Below are 19,185 nucleotides of genomic sequence, written 5' to 3'. Positions count from 1 at the left end.
TCCACACAAATTCCATTGATCTCCCTGAAATACACACTCTCAACTATCCATCCTTTTTCTCCTTAAAGAGCACTGGTGCTACTACTTTGAATTTAGCTGGTTGGATGAAACCCCTACTCAAGTTCTTGTCCACAAAGACTTGTAGTTCCTTCATCTGCCCTGGGGTCATAGAATACATTTTTGGTTTGGGGAGTTTTGCCTCTGGTAGCAACTCAATTGCACAGTCTGTGGGGTGGTGAGGAGGGAGCATATCTGATTCTCGCTCACTAAATACTTCCACCAAGTCTCAATACTCCTTCAGGATGCTTTGCACTGCTGGGCTGCTCTCCAGTAGGGCAAGGCTTTTCAACCTTTTCACCCATTGTACCACTTTTAGGATATGGCAACATCCAAGTACCACATCACCTAGCAAGGTGTCAAAAACTTGATGACCAAAAAAAGAAAAGAAAAAAAAGTGATGAAGTACAGGTAGTCTTCGACATACAACAGTTCACTTAGTGACTGTTCGAAGTTACAATGGCACTGAAAAATTCCCCCCCCCAAGCTACAGCCGAACAAGACACCTGCCTGCCCACCCAGTGGTGGTTCTCCTCCTGTCCAAGGTTTTCATTGTTGTGAGCATTTCTGTTGAGGATTGGCAGTGGGGGTGGGTTGGGGTGTGTTTGGTTTTTATTCCCCCCGTCTGCTGGGTGGTTGCAGCAGGTTTTGGTTACTTCACATGATCCTGGGACACTGTGACCATCATAAATATGAATCAGTTGCCAAGCATCTGAATGTAAATCACAAGACCCTGGAGATGCTGCAACATTCCAGCTGATTGGCGCTTCTTCTGGGCTCAGCAGAAGCGCCAGGATCAGCGCCAAGCTCCAGCTGGAGCCTGGTGTTGATCCTGGCGCTTCCGCTGAGCCCTGACAGCCCTGCAGCTCCAGCCATCTCTTGCTCCGGCTTGTGTGGTGCTGCCATTCCCCTCCCCTGCTACCACTTTTCTAGGATGGTCGCATCCTGCCAGGTGCCAATGTACCACAGGTGGTACCTGTACCACTGGTTGAAAAGCCCTGAATTAGTAGACCAGTGAAATGTTATAAACATAATATACTTAGACTTCAGCAAGGCATTCAACAAAGTAGATAGACTACAACCTACTCCTTGGTAAACTAAAAAAAGTGCCTCCAGAAGTGGTGATGACACCAAGCTGGCAGGAATAGCCAATACTCCAGAAGATAGGGTTAAGATACAGGAGGATCTGGACAGACTCGAACACTGGGCACTATCTAACAAAATGAAATTCAATTGTGAAAAAAGTAGGGTTCTACATTTAGGCAGGAAAAATCAAATGCAGAGGTATAGTATAGGTGGTACCTTGCTCGATAGTAGTAACTGTGAGAGAGATCTCGGAGTCCTAGTGGACAATCACTTAAATATGAGCCAGCAGTGTGCTGCAGCTGCCAAAAAAGCAGTGCTAGGCTGCATTAACAGAGGGATAGAATCAAGATCACGTGAAGTACTAATACCACTTTACAATGCCTTGGTAAGGCCACACCTGGAATACTGCATCCAGTTTTGGTCACCACGATGTAAAAAAGATGTTGAGAGTCTAGAAAGAGTACAGAGAAGAGCAACAAAGATGATTGGGGGACTGGAGGCTAAAACATATAGGGAACGGTTGCTGGAATTGGGTATGTGTAGTTTAATAAAGAGAAGGATGAGGGGTGACATGATAGCAGTGTTCCAATATCTCAGGGGCTGCCACAAAGAAGAGGGAGCCAAGCTATTCTCCAAAGCACCTGAAAGCAGGACAAGAAGCAATGGATGTAAAGTAGTCAAGGAGAGAAGCAACCTAGAACTAAGGAGAAACTTCCTGACAACTAACCAACTAACAACTAACCAGTGGAACAACCTGCCTCCAGAAGTGGTGAATGCTCCAACACTGGAAGTTTTTAAGAAGAGACTGGACAGCCATTTGTCTGAAATAGTATAGGGTTTCCTGCCTGAGCAGGGGGTTGGACTAGATGACCTCCAAGGTCTCTTCCAACTTTATTATTATTATTATTATTATTATTATTATTATTATTATTATTATTATTGAAAAAAGCAGTTGTACAAGTCTTTTTGAGATATATGGCAATAAACATCTGCCCAGTCTCTTTCAAGCAAATATATATATATATATATATATAAATATATATACTTCACATACTTCATCTACAATGGACAAAGATACAAACAAATGGAAGGAGCACCCATGGGATCACCCCTTTCACCTGTCATCGCAAACCTCTACATGGAACACTTTGAAACCCTTGCTCTAGAAAAATCCAGCCACAAACCCAAACTCTGGCTCAGATACGTAGATGACACCTTCGTAATCTGGCCACACGGCAAAGAAAAACTGGATGACTTCCTCACACACCTCAATAGCCTACACCCCAAAATACAATTCACCATGGAAACAGAAGCTAACAACCAACTTCCCTTCCTTGATGTCTTAGTCTACAAGAAATCCAACGGCTCCCTAGGACACACTACCATAAAAAAACACACACAAACCGCTATCTGAACGCTGTTGCGATGAATGACCGGTCAGGGTTCTGGCCTCAACTCTTAGAGCCCCGTAACAGGGGTGAGAATTTAGAGGGACCCTCGCAAGGGTGAACACCTTGAATATGGAAGGATCTGGCCCTTTGCTACCGACCCAGTATGCCGGAAGTTCCAACGGTCATACTTGGGAACTGCGATAGTTTAGAGCAGAATCCTAGGAAAGACTGAGGCACCAACACAAGTTTGCTCAAGGTGAGAGCACAAAGTGCTCGGGGTGGATGTTATGCCCCCTGAACAGCTCCACAAACCCTCCTTTTATTAGGCTGTTTCATTTGGGAGGGGGAAAGTACACATGAGGAATTAACATAAAGGAAAACATAACTCATTGCATACATCTGCTAATGAACATATGTGAGGTCAAAGGAAAACATAACTCATTGCATACATCTGCTAATGAAGAGAGCAAAGGTCATCACAGGAAACAATAAAACATAGCTTATCATATTACAAATGCTAACAGAGAATACAAGGGTTGTCATCAGTCAAGAAGGCATATCTTAACTTGAAAGGCATGACTTGAAAGGCATGATTTGAAACATAACTTGAAACATAACTTGAAACATAACTTGAAACATAGACAATTATAAAAGACAAGTCTTTGTTATAAATGAAGCAAGGGGCAAAGGTTTATCACAGGAATGCAGACTTAAATGGGGGAAGGCAGAGGCCCCATCTTGAAGCAAGGACAACTATGAACAAGTGTAAAGAGATTTATCACTACAACTCAAGAATGCAAAACTGTATAACTTTTAATATAGAAATTAAAAGGGTCTTTTGTAGGTAGAGGAAAACAGATTTTACACTTGCAGAAATATTATCACTGGAGACAGGAAGGGAGAACCTTGTAATTTTTAATATAGGAATAAAAAAGGTCTTTTGTAGGTCTGGGATATCTACAACTCCTCTTTTTCTGTTTTTTAAAGCCAATTACTGAGAAGGCCCCTCAAAATCCAGAACTTTCTCTTCTAGGATACTTACGCTGGAAAAAGAGAAATCCTCCGACAACTCCTGTGCCGGCGTCAGTGTTCCTTTCAAAGAGTGTTGGTGTGAGGGTGCATCAGTCTCTGGGTCAGAAGTGAATTCTAAAAGAGGATGTTTGTATTCACTGTCAACAGTGTTTTTCATCAACAGAATGTCATCGCTAATGCTGCTCAGCCTTCGTTGTAGAAAAGCTAAAAGTTTACCCATAATACATGGGCCAATTGCACATGCAAGTAATAATAAAATTAAAGGACCAGCTATAGCTGAGAAAAGGGTGGTCAGCCAGGGAGAAAAGTTAAACATTCCTTGATACCAAGTATAATTCTGCCATGGAGTCAAGCACAATCAAAGAAATACTGTTAGTAATACTTCTGATAAAAATAGGCAAGACACAAGGTAAAATAATACATCCTAATACAATCATACTAATAAAAGCTACAATAGCTTGTAAACCAGGTACTTTGGGAAACCAGGAGCCAAGTAATTCCTGAAAGTTGAAACCATTTCAAGTTTGGACAGGAACATGAGCTACAGAGTTCACATAGATGATGATGGTAGACTCATTGTTAACAACAGGTTGTTCCCTCTGGGTCCATGCGATGGGCAAAAACAGTGTGAAAATAGTCATTTTTGACTGGAACCAATGTCAAAGGTGTGAGAGGCGGCAAGACTTTGACGTCTGGGGTTAGCTTTCAGATGGAATTGTGTTTTAGTGGCATCAGTCAGTGGTGTTAAAGCTGAAAAAAGTCACAAACCATGCTGTCATCTTTAATGGGTTCTGCAGTTGTGTTTGTGGAGGCATGATACGGGTGAACATGGCGACCAGGGATCCACAGCACTTTGTCTGGCAGTTGAGCAACTGCGTAGCCTCTTCCCCAAGTGAGAAGGTCTGCAGGGCCTTTCCAAGTTAGGTCTGGAAGTTGGCGATACCACACCTGTGGCTTAGGGAGATCTGAAGAAGAAGAAGAAGAAAAATGCTGCTCTGCAGCTGTGGTTAAGGGATAGCCAGTCAAGTTGGAAAAGTTTAGAGTGTAGAGGCAAAGATTAAGAGTGTCTTGCACTGCTGGGAGGTTGGAGTTTCGTTTTCCCCTGTTCTGATTTTTATAGTGATCTAAAGCATGTTTCAAGGTTTGGTTAACCCTTTCCACCAAGGCTTGGCCTTGGCTATTATATGGAATTCCGAATTTGTGTGTGATTTGCCAATGATGACAAAATTTTGCCATGGCTTGACTGCTGTACGCAGGGCCATTATCTGGTTTGAGTTCTTTTGGACATCCCAGCACTGCAAAGGTCCGAATACAATGATTGATTACATGTTTGGTGGCTTCTCCCCTTAGGGGGGTGGCCATGATGAGCCAAACTGCTTTTGCAAAGCTTTGGAATTTTGATGAAAATATGAATGACTTTCCCAGGGGGTGAGGGGTTGCAAAGAACAGGCTGAAGGTCCGGAGGCAGCCTGATCTGCAACATTGTTTCCCTCTTGCAAAAAACCTGAAAAAGGCTGATGACTACGAATGTGAGCAATAAAAATAGGATGTTGGCATTCAAAAAGCAATTTTTGCAAGGTTAAAAAAAGTTGTAACAAATCTGGTTGAATGGAGGGGGATAAATAAGATCCATAAATCACTTGAATTGTGTGATAAACATAAAAGCTATCCACAATAAGATTCAAAGGTTGAAAGGAAAAAAGTTGACAAGCCAAAATTGAAGCAGCCAGTTCAGCTTTTTGAGCTGACCGCTGGGGTGTTGTTTGCTTGGTTAGTGCGAACAATTTGCATTGCAAACGATAATCGGGTGGTGGGTGGCAAGAAACCTTGCCATGCCAATCAGCCAAGGAAAATTGCAATTCACTTGAGGTTTGAAAAAATGATTCCCAAATTTGCAAAGACATAGGCACAAAAAGAGTGTTTATCTCCAGGATTTTTAAAAATCAATTGAGCCAATTGTGCTTCTCTGGTTAAAATAGAAACTTTGGGCGTGTGGGATAAATGAATCCACTCCAAAATTTTCAATTGGTTCAGCAGTAAATAGTCCAGGCGTGTTTAAAATAATAGCAGCAAAAGGAACATCCGACTCCCATCATGCAACATCCACCTCTCTCTATTTCTATAGTACATTCTTGTTCCTTCAGCATTCTAAGGCTTGTGTTAAGGCATACAATTCATGCATGCAATTCACAAATCTGTGCAAACCAACTTAAAAACCACTTTTCTGTTTCTCCCTTCTATTATCTATTCATTCACTGCCCTTCTGCCATTCTGGCCTAACTTCTGTCTTTTCTGCTTCCAGCTTCTATCAACTTTTGCATGAGCCAACTGTTTCCCTTAGCTATTAATCAATCCTCTACATTAATCATATTTGGAGTCAGTGTATATGTTCCTCCTTTCCTGTATTAACAATCTCAGAGCCTGTTGTAAGGTATAAAATCCACAGGCTAGTGCTGATTAAGGGAGGGAAATTCTCCCAGATATCACCTTCTATCAATGTGTCCTGCACACAAAAACATCAAAAACAAGAAAACAAAAACAAAAAACAACTCCACCAAAAGATCAGAGTAATTTCTTTTGGGTGATGTTTAACTAAAACTCAAAGTTCAAAAAACTTGTCCAACAAAGAATCTCTCCTCTTTCGAGTAAAAAAAAATTGCAAGCTGAAACTGCAAGAGTGGGCATCAAGTTTCACATCCACCCCCCTTTCTCAGACTGGAATTCTAAGCAGAGAAAAAAAAAATGGTTAAAAGGACCAGCCACCCCCCCTTCTTTTGGCTGTCTCTCCCTTTCTCACTCTTAAAGTAACACAGCAGGGTTGGGGGGGGGGTAAAAGAAACTTTACAAAAATCTCACCACCAAAAAAACAAATAAAAATAGTTTGCTCTCCTTTACATGCATTTACTCTCACACATCATCCATGGCTTTTACAACAATAAAATCTGTAGTTTATTGTTCCTTTCACACACACTCACATTTACATATCAGCAAATTAACTCATTCACTTCCATTCTGACTGCTTGCATAAACAATTTCACATACAAAAATTCCATTTCATACTTTCTCCAGACAAACCATACATTATTAAATAAGGCCTTTTTGTTTGGTGTTATCAGAGAGGATTTTGACCCTCTTCCAAGTCTTGGAAATAACACAGAACAACACAGACAGACATATATACACAGATACTATTAAGACAACATTTATTTAAAACAGAACAAAACACACATATGAAACAACATTTATTTAAAACAGAACAAAACACACATATCAATTTGGGGTTTTAGGCCAAAACAATAATCCAAAGAGCTAGCTAGATCTCAGGCAGGTCCAGGCAGTTGAATTCAACAGGCGCGCCCCTGGACTTTACTGAGAACAGCTCGCCCCAAGAGGCTCTTTCAAGCCCCACATAAGCCAATTTTAACAGGAGTTCATTTCGGGCATATTCATTGTCTATTTGCCTTGTATTTTCTTCCTGCAATCTATCCACAAAGTCTGAATAAGCCTGATTGGGATCTTGATAAACTTTTGCAAAAGACATTTTAGCTTTTCCGTGAGGATATCTTGTGGAAAGCTGCTAAAGCCCCTTCAAATTAAAAGCCTCTCTTGGGCTTTGAGCCTGTTGGTCATTTGTAACGAATTGTCCTGTGCCAAATAATTGATCCCTATTTACTCCTTGAGGTAATCCAACAAGAATTTTTTCTCTATTTCTTTTTTATTTATATTCAGATTCCCAAACAAGATATTGTGATAGAGTCAAAACCATGTTAGCTTACCTATACGTATTAAATATCCTTGCACATAGTTGATGAAGTCATGATGCAAGGGTGGATTGGTGAACCTCCGACTGCCTGCTGGTGGCGGCAAAAAATTAACAAGATAACAAGATGACAAATCTTCCTCATAAGGAGGGGGAGGTGGAGAAACTGAAAAGGCTTAATGAAAAAGAGAATCATTAAGAGGAAAAGAAATGTCCCGGAGGCATGAGCCATAAGCATAGAGTGAACAAAAGGTGCCTCTTGAGTGAGGAGAGAGATTTGGAGAAGGAGGAGGAGGGAAGGGGGAAGGGGGGGGGTTTAGAAATGGCAACAAGCTCAGAGGCTTTTTCCTCTTTGTCAGAGGGAGAGACAGGCACAGCAGGGCAAAGAGTAGAAGGAAGATTCTCCGGAGGCAGAGCAGAGGGGGGAACATGCACAGCAATAGGAGGAAGTTTCTCTGATTTTTCATAGGGTGGGGGCGGCACGGATGAAGGCAGAAGATCAGAAGAGTGATCAAGAGGTTTAGAGATAGAAGATGTTAGATCTAAAGGAGATGGCAAGAGTTTTAATGCTGCCATCACTGCTTGCCATGCAGACAGAATGTCAGCAGGCACCCTGGGATGATTGTGAAGATATTTACCTAGCTTTTCCCAGGTTATAACAGACAAAGTGCCTGATTCTGGATAAGCCAGACAATTTTTGTTAATATATCGTAAAAGTTTTGTTAAAAGTCTCTTTCCTACAAGATGGATCATGGTGCCATTGTGTTTTTGAACAAAATTAGCCTTCTGCATTATATTAAAAAGTTCGTCCCTATGACCTGACAAAACTTTGAAAGGTGATGAGCCCGTTACTCACGAGTAAAGCCTTCTCCGAGGTGCATGAGAACAGGAATGCAGGTAGCACACCCCTAGACAGGAGTCGTACTATGGAGTTGAAGCTGAGCGATCCAACGGACGAGCCCCCAGTTGTTGCAATGAACGACCGGTCAGGGTTCTGGCCTCAACTCTTAGAGCCCCGTAACAGGGGTGAGAATTTAGAGGGACCCTCGCAAGGGTGAACACCTTGAATATGGAAGGATCTGGCCCTTTGCTACCGACCCAGTATGCCGGAAGTTCCAACGGTCATACTTGGGAACTGCGATAGTTTAGAGCAGAATCCTAGGAAAGACTGAGGCACCAACACAAGTTTGCTCAAGGTGAGAGCACAAAGTGCTCGGGGTGGATGTTATGCCCCCTGAACAGCTCCACAAACCCTCCTTTTATTAGGCTGTTTCATTTGGGAGGGGGAAAGTACACATGAGGAATTAACATAAAGGAAAACATAACTCATTGCATACATCTGCTAATGAACATATGTGAGGTCAAAGGAAAACATAACTCATTGCATACATCTGCTAATGAAGAGAGCAAAGGTCATCACAGGAAACAATAAAACATAGCTTATCATATTACAAATGCTAACAGAGAATACAAGGGTTGTCATCAGTCAAGAAGGCATATCTTAACTTGAAAGGCATGACTTGAAAGGCATGATTTGAAACATAACTTGAAACATAACTTGAAACATAACTTGAAACATAGACAATTATAAAAGACAAGTCTTTGTTATAAATGAAGCAAGGGGCAAAGGTTTATCACAGGAATGCAGACTTAAATGGGGGAAGGCAGAGGCCCCATCTTGAAGCAAGGACAACTATGAACAAGTGTAAAGAGATTTATCACTACAACTCAAGAATGCAAAACTGTATAACTTTTAATATAGAAATTAAAAGGGTCTTTTGTAGGTAGAGGAAAACAGATTTTACACTTGCAGAAATATTATCACTGGAGACAGGAAGGGAGAACCTTGTAATTTTTAATATAGGAATAAAAAAGGTCTTTTGTAGGTCTGGGATATCTACAGAACGCACTCTCACACCACCACCCAGCACAGATCAACTCCGTAACCAAGACACTCATCTCCAGAACAAAACACCTAGCTGACGAACAACACCTAAAAACCGAACTACACACTCTCACTAATGTACTAACAGCCAATGGATTCCAAAGAAACATGATTACCAACTTAATCCGAAGAGAGACACCCACAAAAACCCAAGACAGAGAACAAGAAAATGGCAAAGCCCTCCTCCCATACTTAAAAGGGACCACAGACAGAATCAGCAAGATCCTCCAAAAACACAACATCAAAACAGCATTCTACACAGACAGAAAAATATCCACCATCCTAAGAAACCCCAAAGACATAATTGGGTTAGAAAACCAAGGAGTATACGAAATCCCATGCACCACCTGCCCCACCACATACATCAGACAGACCAACAGAAGAATAAGAGCATGCATTGAAGAGCACAGAAACTCACTCAGAAAGGGAGAACAAACTTCATCCCTGTTCCAACACTTTGAAGCCACGGGACATGAAATTGATTTTAAAAAAACCAGAACTATCGCCAAAATTGAACATTTTAACAACAGAATAATCAGAGAAGCCATTGAGATAGAAAAACGCCCCCACAGCATGAACAACGAGATGATACCTCTTGCCTACCAGCCATTTGGAAACCCGCCTTGATTGACAGACGAGTCCCAACCACCAAGAATGATACCAGACCCAAACTCATGACAATATCACATGACATCACCACCACACAACCATCCAAAAAGCAAATCCGAACCCACAATGATAACGACGCACAACCACAAAACAGAAACCTAACTACAGCTGCAACATCAGCCACTTTAAACCCCTCCAAACCACACAATAAGCAAACTGACACCCACTATAAAAACATGGCACCACCACAAACACGAAGCCGAACAAAAGCAGCACAACTCACCAGCTCAGGTCTGAGGCTGGCAGCTGAGACCAGCCCATCCACCCAAAACACCCCCCCAACCAATCAGAACACACACCCCATTCAAAACACACTCCCTCCCAATCAGAACACACCTAATCCCCCACCCAATCAGAGCACACCTCCACCCACAGAACACCCCCCCTCTGGCAGTTTAAAAAAGAGGAACAAACAGCCACCACCACATGCTTCTCCCAGAAGAAGGAAGCTGAAGCCACCAGCCTGATGATGACAGATGGGATTTCGTCGAAACGTTGCTTTTACACCTTCAATTCTACGTGGGAAAGAAACCCAAATAACCAAAGATCCACATACAAACACCTGCGAAAACCTCAGAAAACACCTTTTTCCAGTTCTGGCTGGTACACTCAGTGAATGACTACTTGGCTTCAGTAACTCATACTCTCATTACAAGGAACATTAGCACTTTGATATCAATAATGGGACAGTGTTTGATCACTTAGTGATCTAATTGATGCTTAATTCATTTCTGTGATGGAAGCGGAGATTTATAGCACTTTAAGTTTGGAATTGCTATCTAGGTAGAGATAGTAACAGCATTTGAGTTTTACCTTCTTAAAATGGTGTTATAAGGGACTATCTCTTGGAGAAGAAAATTTAACCACAGTGCCTTCGTAACTTCCAGATCAACTATTTGGATGCCTTTTCTTCTTTTCTTTTTCCTTTTCCTTTCCTTTTATCTCCCAGAGCCACTTGGTAGTGAAATATAAAATAAATAAATAAAATGCTTCTTTTACACTATTGTCAACTCAGCCGATCGATTTCTATAAGATAAACAAGCAGAATATGTGTTTTTTAATAACCTATGTAAACCAAGTTGGGTTTTTTTCTCATTTTATTTTTCAGATTGAAGAAGGTAGCAAAGCTGCTGCTGTAGATAAATTGCTGGCTGGAGATGAGATTGTCAGCATCAATGACATTAACCTCTCTGGCTTCAGGCAAGAGGCAATCTGCTTGGTGAAAGGCTCATATAAGTTTCTAAAGCTTGTGGTAAAAAGGTAAGAAGATCACAGTATGCAGTGGCAAAAACTGAAATTAGGTTTTGTTTGGATGTTGTTAATTTAGTGACAATGATTACTTTTTACAAAATACCTTTGTCACCACAAATTTCTCTGTGCATTTTCTAAAGTAACTCAACTCTACTTCAACATATTTTATTTTTGAATTGCTTCAGAAAGCTAGTTGATGTTGTCATTCATTCTTGGGAAAAGATTGCTTGACAATAGGTTAGGTAAACTTTTAGGGTTTGTTCTGTAGCATTTCTAAATTAAAAAACGGCAAGGTAAATATCCGGTTTGTACATATTTTAAGTCTCATTATTTATGACTGTGACAGTTTTGGGGAAATGCACCTCATATGTAGAAATGATGCTTTGTCAGATATCGTGGGTTTATTCATTGAATGGTTGTGGGAAATATTCCTTCTCATTCTTTTAAGATTATAAAGTATGATATTCATATCTCCATTGCAGTTTTTAGGTGTGTTAGGCTTCTGCGTTTTAGTCACCCTACCCCAATTTGGAAAACTGTCCATGTACTCAATCTACTACTAATAATATTTATAATAAGCAGTAGCTTCAGAAGTCTGGAGTTTGTTGTGTCTGCACATATTGAGAATATCTTATTGAGTATAGTTATAGGACAATATGGCTATATGTAAGGAATGAAGTTGGCATCCTAAAGAAATTAGGTCAACATAGATCAGATGCATTCCAAGACTGTAAGGGGAATAGGCAAATATAGGTTAACTCAGAAAGATGGAAAGAAAAAGACTAGCATGTAATGGATTTAATTTCTGTGAATTGCAGTGCACAGATTTTATGTATAGTAATTAGATTATCAATCTATCATTATACCATATATTGCCTCAAGGGTGAAGTGACTCCAGAAACTTACACAATAAGATTGGCAACTAAAGGCCAGGTGGAAAGAGGATCAGAAAATTGGTTTTTCAATGACTGATGAAAATCTGGTAAAGCAAATTAGAAATCAGGGTCCAGCACATATCAAACGGATATATCTTGCATTGATAGAAATTGACTCAGAAACAGAACTTGTTAAAGATTGCATGATAAAGTGGGCTCAGAATATTCAAGAAGTTATTACAATGGATACTTGGGAAAAGATTTGGGTGAGAAACGTAAAATTTACGCAAGCTCAAAATTTAAGAGAGAACTTTTATAAAATGTTTTATAGGTGGCATTTAGATCCTAAAAAGCTTGCAAGTATGTATCTGTTGTGACTCAGGGCCAGCCTGTGGGTCCGGCAGCTGGCTCAGATGTATCGGATGACTCAGATGAGGGGGAGGAGGAGTGTGTGGGAGACGAACTGGCTGATGATGGCTTGGAGGCTTGGCAGAGCTCCCAGCCGGGGCCCTCTTCTCAGCTGCGTGAGCCCGATAGTGCGGAGGATGATGACCCACAGCTGGCCCTGTTCAAGGACGCCCGACGCAGGAGGCAGTCGAGCAGGACCAAGCAGAGAAAGGCTGCGGGTCTCCTCGGGAGGAGGCAGAGGGAGGCCACGCCCTGAACTCTAAATAAAAGGAGTGTTTGGGGAAGGGCTGGTTGCTGAAAGCAACCCTTCCGCTTGAGGATTCAAGTTCCAGTGTTTTTGTTTCTTGTCCTGTTAATTGAGTAATAAATCTTGGCAGACGCCTTTCAGCCTTGGATGCTCTCCAGTCTCTACTGTTTGAATAGGGGTTTGTCTTATTGCAAGGCTGGTAGTTGGCTGGTTCAGAACAGTATCCGAACTATCAACCTAAATGTTGGAGGTGTGGTGGCGAAGACGCAACGTACTTTCATATATGGTGGACCTGTAAAAAGGTTAAAGCTTTTTGGATTAAAATCTGGTGGAACATGCAGAAGATATTTAAGAAAAGGATAAAGTTTTGTCCGCAATTGTTTTTACTGGGCATAATTACTGATACTACTGTTGTGGACACTAAGTTGATGTTGAACTTAATTACGGCAGCAAGACTTTTAGTAGGTCAATATTGGAAGAAGGAGGAACTGCCGACTATAGAAGAATGGACTTTAAAAGTTTCTAACCTGGCGGAAATGGCAAAGATATCGGCATACTTGAAAGACCATTCGCAACAATGTTATATTACGGAGTGGAAAAAATGGATTGATTACATCCAGAATAAATATGGGACTAAAAAGTTTCATTTAGCATTTGCATAAGTATTGATGTGATATTAGTATTGCTTGTAGTCATTTTATATGAGCTAGAGTGCGATAGACTTAATAGCTTATTGTTGTTAGCATATGGTTGTTTATGATTGTTTTTACTTTTATATCTTGTATTTAGCTCTGGGAAGTCGGGGAAGGGGAGGGTGGGAGGGTTGGGAAGGGTTGGGTAGGGGGTGGGGGGTAGGGGTTGTTAAAGGTAAAATGTATTGAAAAACTTTTCAATAAAAAGATTGGCACATCAAGTAAAAAAAAAAACACCCCCACCACCGCCACACAAAAGCAAAAGTAAAAGTAAAAAAACCATACAGGAAATACCTGTGATCAAATAAGAAAGGCTATAGAGTTTATAGTCAGTTTGAGAACAGCATTCTGGTTCAGTTCTATAATTAGGCCATATACCAAATTCCTTTCGAGCATCTAGTGCACGGGTCGGCAACCTGCGGCTCCGGAGCCGCATGCTCCTGCGGCTCCCATTCCTCCGCCATGTGCAATCCCCCCCAAAAAAAGTGGGACTAAAAAAGTTCAACCAATCAATTCAAACTTCTCACACAAAAAAAACTCGCAAAGTTTGAATTGATTGGTTGAACTTCTTTGGTTTGTGGGACTGCCCACAAACCTCTATTCTTCGGACTCCACACGGCGGCAGCGGTGGAAGAGACTGGAGGACTGCTGGAAAGGTGAGTAGGCCCATTTCCCATCTGCTGTGCCTTCCTTGGGCTCCCCTCCTCTGAACACACTGCTGCAGTCTTGCCCAACTCTCTTTCCACCCTACTCTTTTGCGGCAGGGCCATCCGGCCCTTTTACCATCTGCACCTTCCTTGGGCTCCCCTCCTCCGAACACACCACTGCCGTCTCGCCCGACTCTCTTTCCACCCCACACTTTTGCGGCAGGGCCGTTCGGCCATTTTCCCATCTGCTGCGCCATCCTTGGGCTTCCCTCCTCTTTACCATCTGCTGCAACTTCCTCTGGCTCCCCTCCTCGAATACACCGCTGCCATCTCTCCCGACTCTTTCAACCCCACTCTTTTGCGGCAGGGCCGTCCGGCCCTTTTTCCATCTGCTGTGCCTTCCTCGGGCTCCCCTCCTCCAAACACACTGCTGCCGTCTTGCCCAACTCTCTCCCCACCCCACTGTTTCGCAGCAGGACTGTCCGGCCCTTTTTCCATCTGCTGCGCCTTCCTCAGGCTCTCCTCCTCCAAACACACCACTGCCATCTCTCCTGACTCTCTTTCCACCCCACTCTTTCGCAGCAGGGCTGTCCGGCCCTTTTTTCATCTGCTCGAACTTCCTTGGGCTCCCCTCCTCTGAACACACCACTCCTGTCTCGCCCGACTCTCTCCTGACCTCACTGGGCGAAACAGTGGAGGAGGGGAGCCCAAGGAAGGCGCAGCAGATGGAAAACGGGCCGGATGGCCCTGCCGCGAAAGAGTGGGGTGGGGAGAGAGTCGGGCAAGACAGCAGCGGTGTGTTTGGAGGAGGGGAGCCCGAGGAAGGTGCAGCAGATGGAAAAAGGGCTGGACGGCCCTGCCGCGAAAGAGTGGGGTGGAAAGAGAGTCAGGCGAGATGGCAGCGGTGTGTTTGGAGGAGGGGAGCCCAAGGAAGTTGCAGCAGATGGAAAAAGGGCCGGACGGAACTGCTGCGAAAGAGTGGGGTGGGGAGGGAGTTGGGCGACACAGCAGCAGTGTGGTCGGAAGAGGGCAGCCCGAGGAAGGCGCAGCAGGTGGAAAAAGGGCCGGATGGCCCTGATGCGAAAGAGTGGGGTAGGGAGGGAGTTGGGCAAGATGGCAGCAGCCCTTTTTCCACCTGCTTGCATCTTCCTCGGGCTCCCCTTCTCCGAAAACGCTGCTGCCGTCTCTCATGCCTTTCATTATTTTTTATGATGATGAGGGAATTGCAGGAAAAAGAGAGGATCGGCGAGCTCGAGGCTTGCAGGAGGGAAGAGCTGCACGATTGGATGGCTGGAGAGAAGCCGAGCAGGCAAACTTAAACAATGAAAGCAGAGTCCCTTCTGGCTTCTGCGCTGGGGCTGCTACCCTCTTCACGGTGGTGCCAGCAGCGGCATCACCTTCTATGCTGGTCCCATTGTAAGCTAGGTGTGCCCCCGCACGCTCACAGGAAGGACAGGAAAAAGGGGGTGGGTTGTGCCGGTGTCGGGGTTGGGGTTGGGGGAGGAATAAGGGATGCATGGGGGTTGGATGTGTGGGAGGAAGAGTCAGAATCCAAGGTGTTCAAATCTGGTGGGCTCCCAGCAAAAGCGCCAAAGAAGTGATGGGAAAAGGAAAACAAACAGTGGGTGGGGGGGAAGCGCCCTGTTTTTTCTTCTTCTGGCAGAATGGGGAGGGGGAGGAGGAGGAGGAGGAAGAGGAGGAGGAAGAGCAGTGATTGACAAACTGCCAGCCAAACTCTTTGGGAGAGGGAACGCAGGATGGAGAGGAGGGCAACTTGCCTTGGAGAGGGAGGGAGGAGCCCTCCTAATCTGACTTTTGTTCTCTCTTTCTCTGCCCTATTCCCCTTGCTGCTCCGCAATTCCTCCTCCTTCTCCTCCCCCCCAGTAAACTGAATGCAAAAATCCCACAAAAAACCCCAAATACCGCAGCAAGCTGAGATAGGTAAGTCCGAGCAGCAGCCTCGGAAGATTTGCTGCAGCAGCTCCTTCTCCCCGTCGGCCTCCTTCTCTGCTCCCTTGGAGCAGTCTTGTCCAAGGGGAGGAGAAGCCAGGACACCAGAGCCGTCCATACCAGAGCTGGATGGGGGCAGGGCCGGTGCATGTCTCGCCTTAGGCTCCACTCTTCTATCAAGCCCCCTGTTGTGCGCATGTGTGTGCTCGCGCGCATGCACGTGCACATTTTGCAGCTCCCTGGTGTTTTTTTTTTTGAGGGAACCGGTTCCGAGTGGCTCTTTCACTGTTTCAGGTTGCCGACCCGATCTAGTGAAATATCTTCTATCGATCTTTAATCCTTGTTATCTAGAGACCAGTCTTGCATGCTGTAAAGAAATTGTTGAAGAATTATAACAGAGTATCATGAGCAGTATTTTCCCATAGTCCTTAAAGAAAGCGGAACAAGATATTTAAAGAATCAAACTTTTGGGCACTGCTATTTGTAACAATTTGGGTAGGATTAAAAAGGGAGGAGGGAGGAGGAAAAGTCAAAGTCAGCAGGGAATAGAGGGTGTGCCATTATATTGTATCAAATATCTTATGTTGCTTATAGCTAAGGTTTATGTCACAGCCATGAGTTCCTGCTCTAAAGGAGCAAATTTCTATCCTTGAAACAAAAATTAATGAACTGGAAATATTTAGACAATAAGATAGTATAAATAAAATATCTTCCAGAATATGCATCCCCCAAATAGATCATGTAGATAGAGTAATGGTTTTCAAGGTTTGAATTTATTCATAAAATGACTTCCAAGTAAATGGCATATAACTTTTTAAGTATTTATATAAAGGCAAAAATTGCTAAAATTTTATGTTAGCCACATATGATAGAGCTGTAGGAAGTTATAGGAATGGGAAATCAGGGAAGCAATAAACAGATGTCAGAATAACAACAAATACGAATAGTTTCTGGGAGACCTACCAAAAATTATATTATTATTTATTAAATTTATATGCCGCCCTTCTCCCTAAGGACTCAGGGCGGCTCACAACAATAAAAATTTTAAAAAACATAGAATACAAAGATTAAAAAAGAATTAAACAAAATAGAGAAATAAAGGACAATTTAAGCCGATAAAAACCAAATTTAAAAACCATGATCAGTCCAGGCCCGCTTGTCACAGTGGAAGGATCGAAGGTAAGGGGCCGTCCGCAGCTCCAGAGGCAGTTCATTCCAGAGGGTCGGCGTGCTCACAGAGAAGGCTCTCCTCCTGGGGGTCGCCAGCCAGCATTGCCTGGCCAACAGAACCCTGAGGAGGCCGACTCTGTGGGAGTGAGCCAGGCGATGGGAGGTTGACATTGGCAGCAGGTGGTCTCACAAGTACCCCGGGCCTAAGCCATGTAGGGCTTTAAAGGTAATTACCAGCACCTTGAATCGCACCCGGAGGGCAACTGGAAGCCAATGCAGCTCGCGCAGGAGTGGTGTAACATGGGAGTATCGAGATACTCCCATAAGCACCCGCGCGGCCGCATTTTGCACCAGTTGAAGCCTCTGGGTTCACTTCAAGGGCAGCCCCATGTAGAGAGCATTGCAGTAATCCAGGCGAGAAGTGACAAGGGCGAGGGTGACCGTGCATAGGGCATCTCGGTCCCAAAAGGGGCGCAACTGGCGTACCAGGCGAACCTGTGCAAAAGCCCCCCTGGTCACGGCAGCCAGATGGTCTTCCAAATTAAGCCGTGAATCCAGGAGGACACCCAAGTTGTGGGCCCTTTCTGAGGGGGGCAATAACTCCCCCCCATAAGAAGAGATGGAACCTGCTGGACATTTCGAGATGCCGATATCCATAGCCACTTGGTCTTGGAGGGGTTCAGCCTGAGCCTGTTCCTTCCCATCCAGACTCGCACCGCCTCCAGGCACCGGGACATCACGTCAAGGGCATCACTGGGTTGGCTCGGGGTGGAGATAAACAATTGGGTATCATCGGCATATTGGTGATACCTCACCCCAAAGCCACGGATGATCTCACCCAGCAGCTTCATATAGATGTTGAACAGGAGGGGGGAGAGAACCAACCCCTGAGGAACTCCACAAGAAAGGGGCCTCGGGGTAGATCTCTGCCCCCCTGCCACTACAAACTGTGAAAGGCCCGAGAGGTAGGAGGAGAACCACCATAAAACAGTGCCTCCCACTCCCAACCCCTCGAGCCGTCACAGCAGGATACCATGGTTGATGGTATCAAAAGCCGCTGAGAGGTCAAGTAGGACCAGGACAGAGGAGCAACCCCTGTCCCAGGCCCACCAGAGATCATCTACCAGTGCGACCAATGCCGTTTCCGTGCTGTAACTGGGTCTGAAACCGGACTGCTACGGGTCCAGATAATCCGCTTCATCCAGGAATTGTGGAAGCTGACGCGCCACAACACTCTCGACAACCTTCGCTACAAAGCGAAGGTTGGAGACAGGACAATAGTTATTCAATGAGGCCGGGTCCAGAGCAGGCTTCTTGAGGAGGGGCCTTACCACCGCCTCTTTTAAAGCGGAGGGGAAGACACCCTCTGTCAATGAAGCATTGACAACTGCCTGGAGCCAGCCTCCTGTCACCTCCCTGGCGGCCAAAACCAGCAAGGAGGGACATGGGTCCAATAAACAAATTGCAGTGCTCAGCCTATGCATAATCCTGTCCAGATCATCCAAAGTCACAGGGTCAAACTCACCCCAAATGGTATGACCAAGACCTGCCCGCTCCACTCCGTCGGATTCCGCCCAGTCGGAGTCCAAACTAGTCCAGATCTGAGCGATTTTGTCCTGCAGATACTGTACAAGTTCCTCAGCCCTACCCTGCAAGGGGTCATCCTCCGGTCGCTGATTAAGCAGTGAGCAGGTCACTCTAAACAGGGCGGCTGGGCGGTTATCTGCGGATGCAATGAGAGCGGAAAAGTAAACACACTTTGCTGCTTCCATCGCCACTAGGTAAGACTTACGACATGTTCTTAGCCATGTTTGATCAGATTCGGATCTGCTGGACCTCCAATAGCTCTCTAGGCGTCTTTTCCAGCACTTCATCTCTCGGAGTCCCTCAGTAAACCAGGGGGCTACCTGGGATCTGCGCTGGGTCAGAGGCCGCAAAGGCACAACTCGATCCAAGGCCCTGGCAGCAGCCCTCTCCCAGGCTACCACTAGGGCCTTGGCAGAGT

General features: G+C 44.3%; 1 protein-coding gene across 1 annotated transcript in view; it reads left to right on the top strand.

Moving 5' to 3' along the window:
- The window catches only part of SHROOM2 (shroom family member 2), a gene marked incomplete at its 5' end in the record, with an annotated part of 164,075 nt that overhangs the window by 22,343 nt on the left and 122,547 nt on the right, over positions 1-19,185 (top strand). The window contains 1 exon segment of the mRNA XM_083362677.1: positions 11,049-11,200. Coding sequence (XP_083218803.1) covers positions 11,049-11,200 — 152 coding nt within the window.

The sequence above is a fragment of the Vipera ursinii genome (genome assembly GCF_947247035.1).
Source record: "Vipera ursinii genome assembly, chromosome: 4".
Lineage (NCBI taxonomy): Eukaryota > Metazoa > Chordata > Lepidosauria > Squamata > Viperidae > Vipera > Vipera ursinii.
Note: the sequence above shows the minus strand (reverse complement) of the source record. Positions and strands in the feature narration are given on the sequence as shown.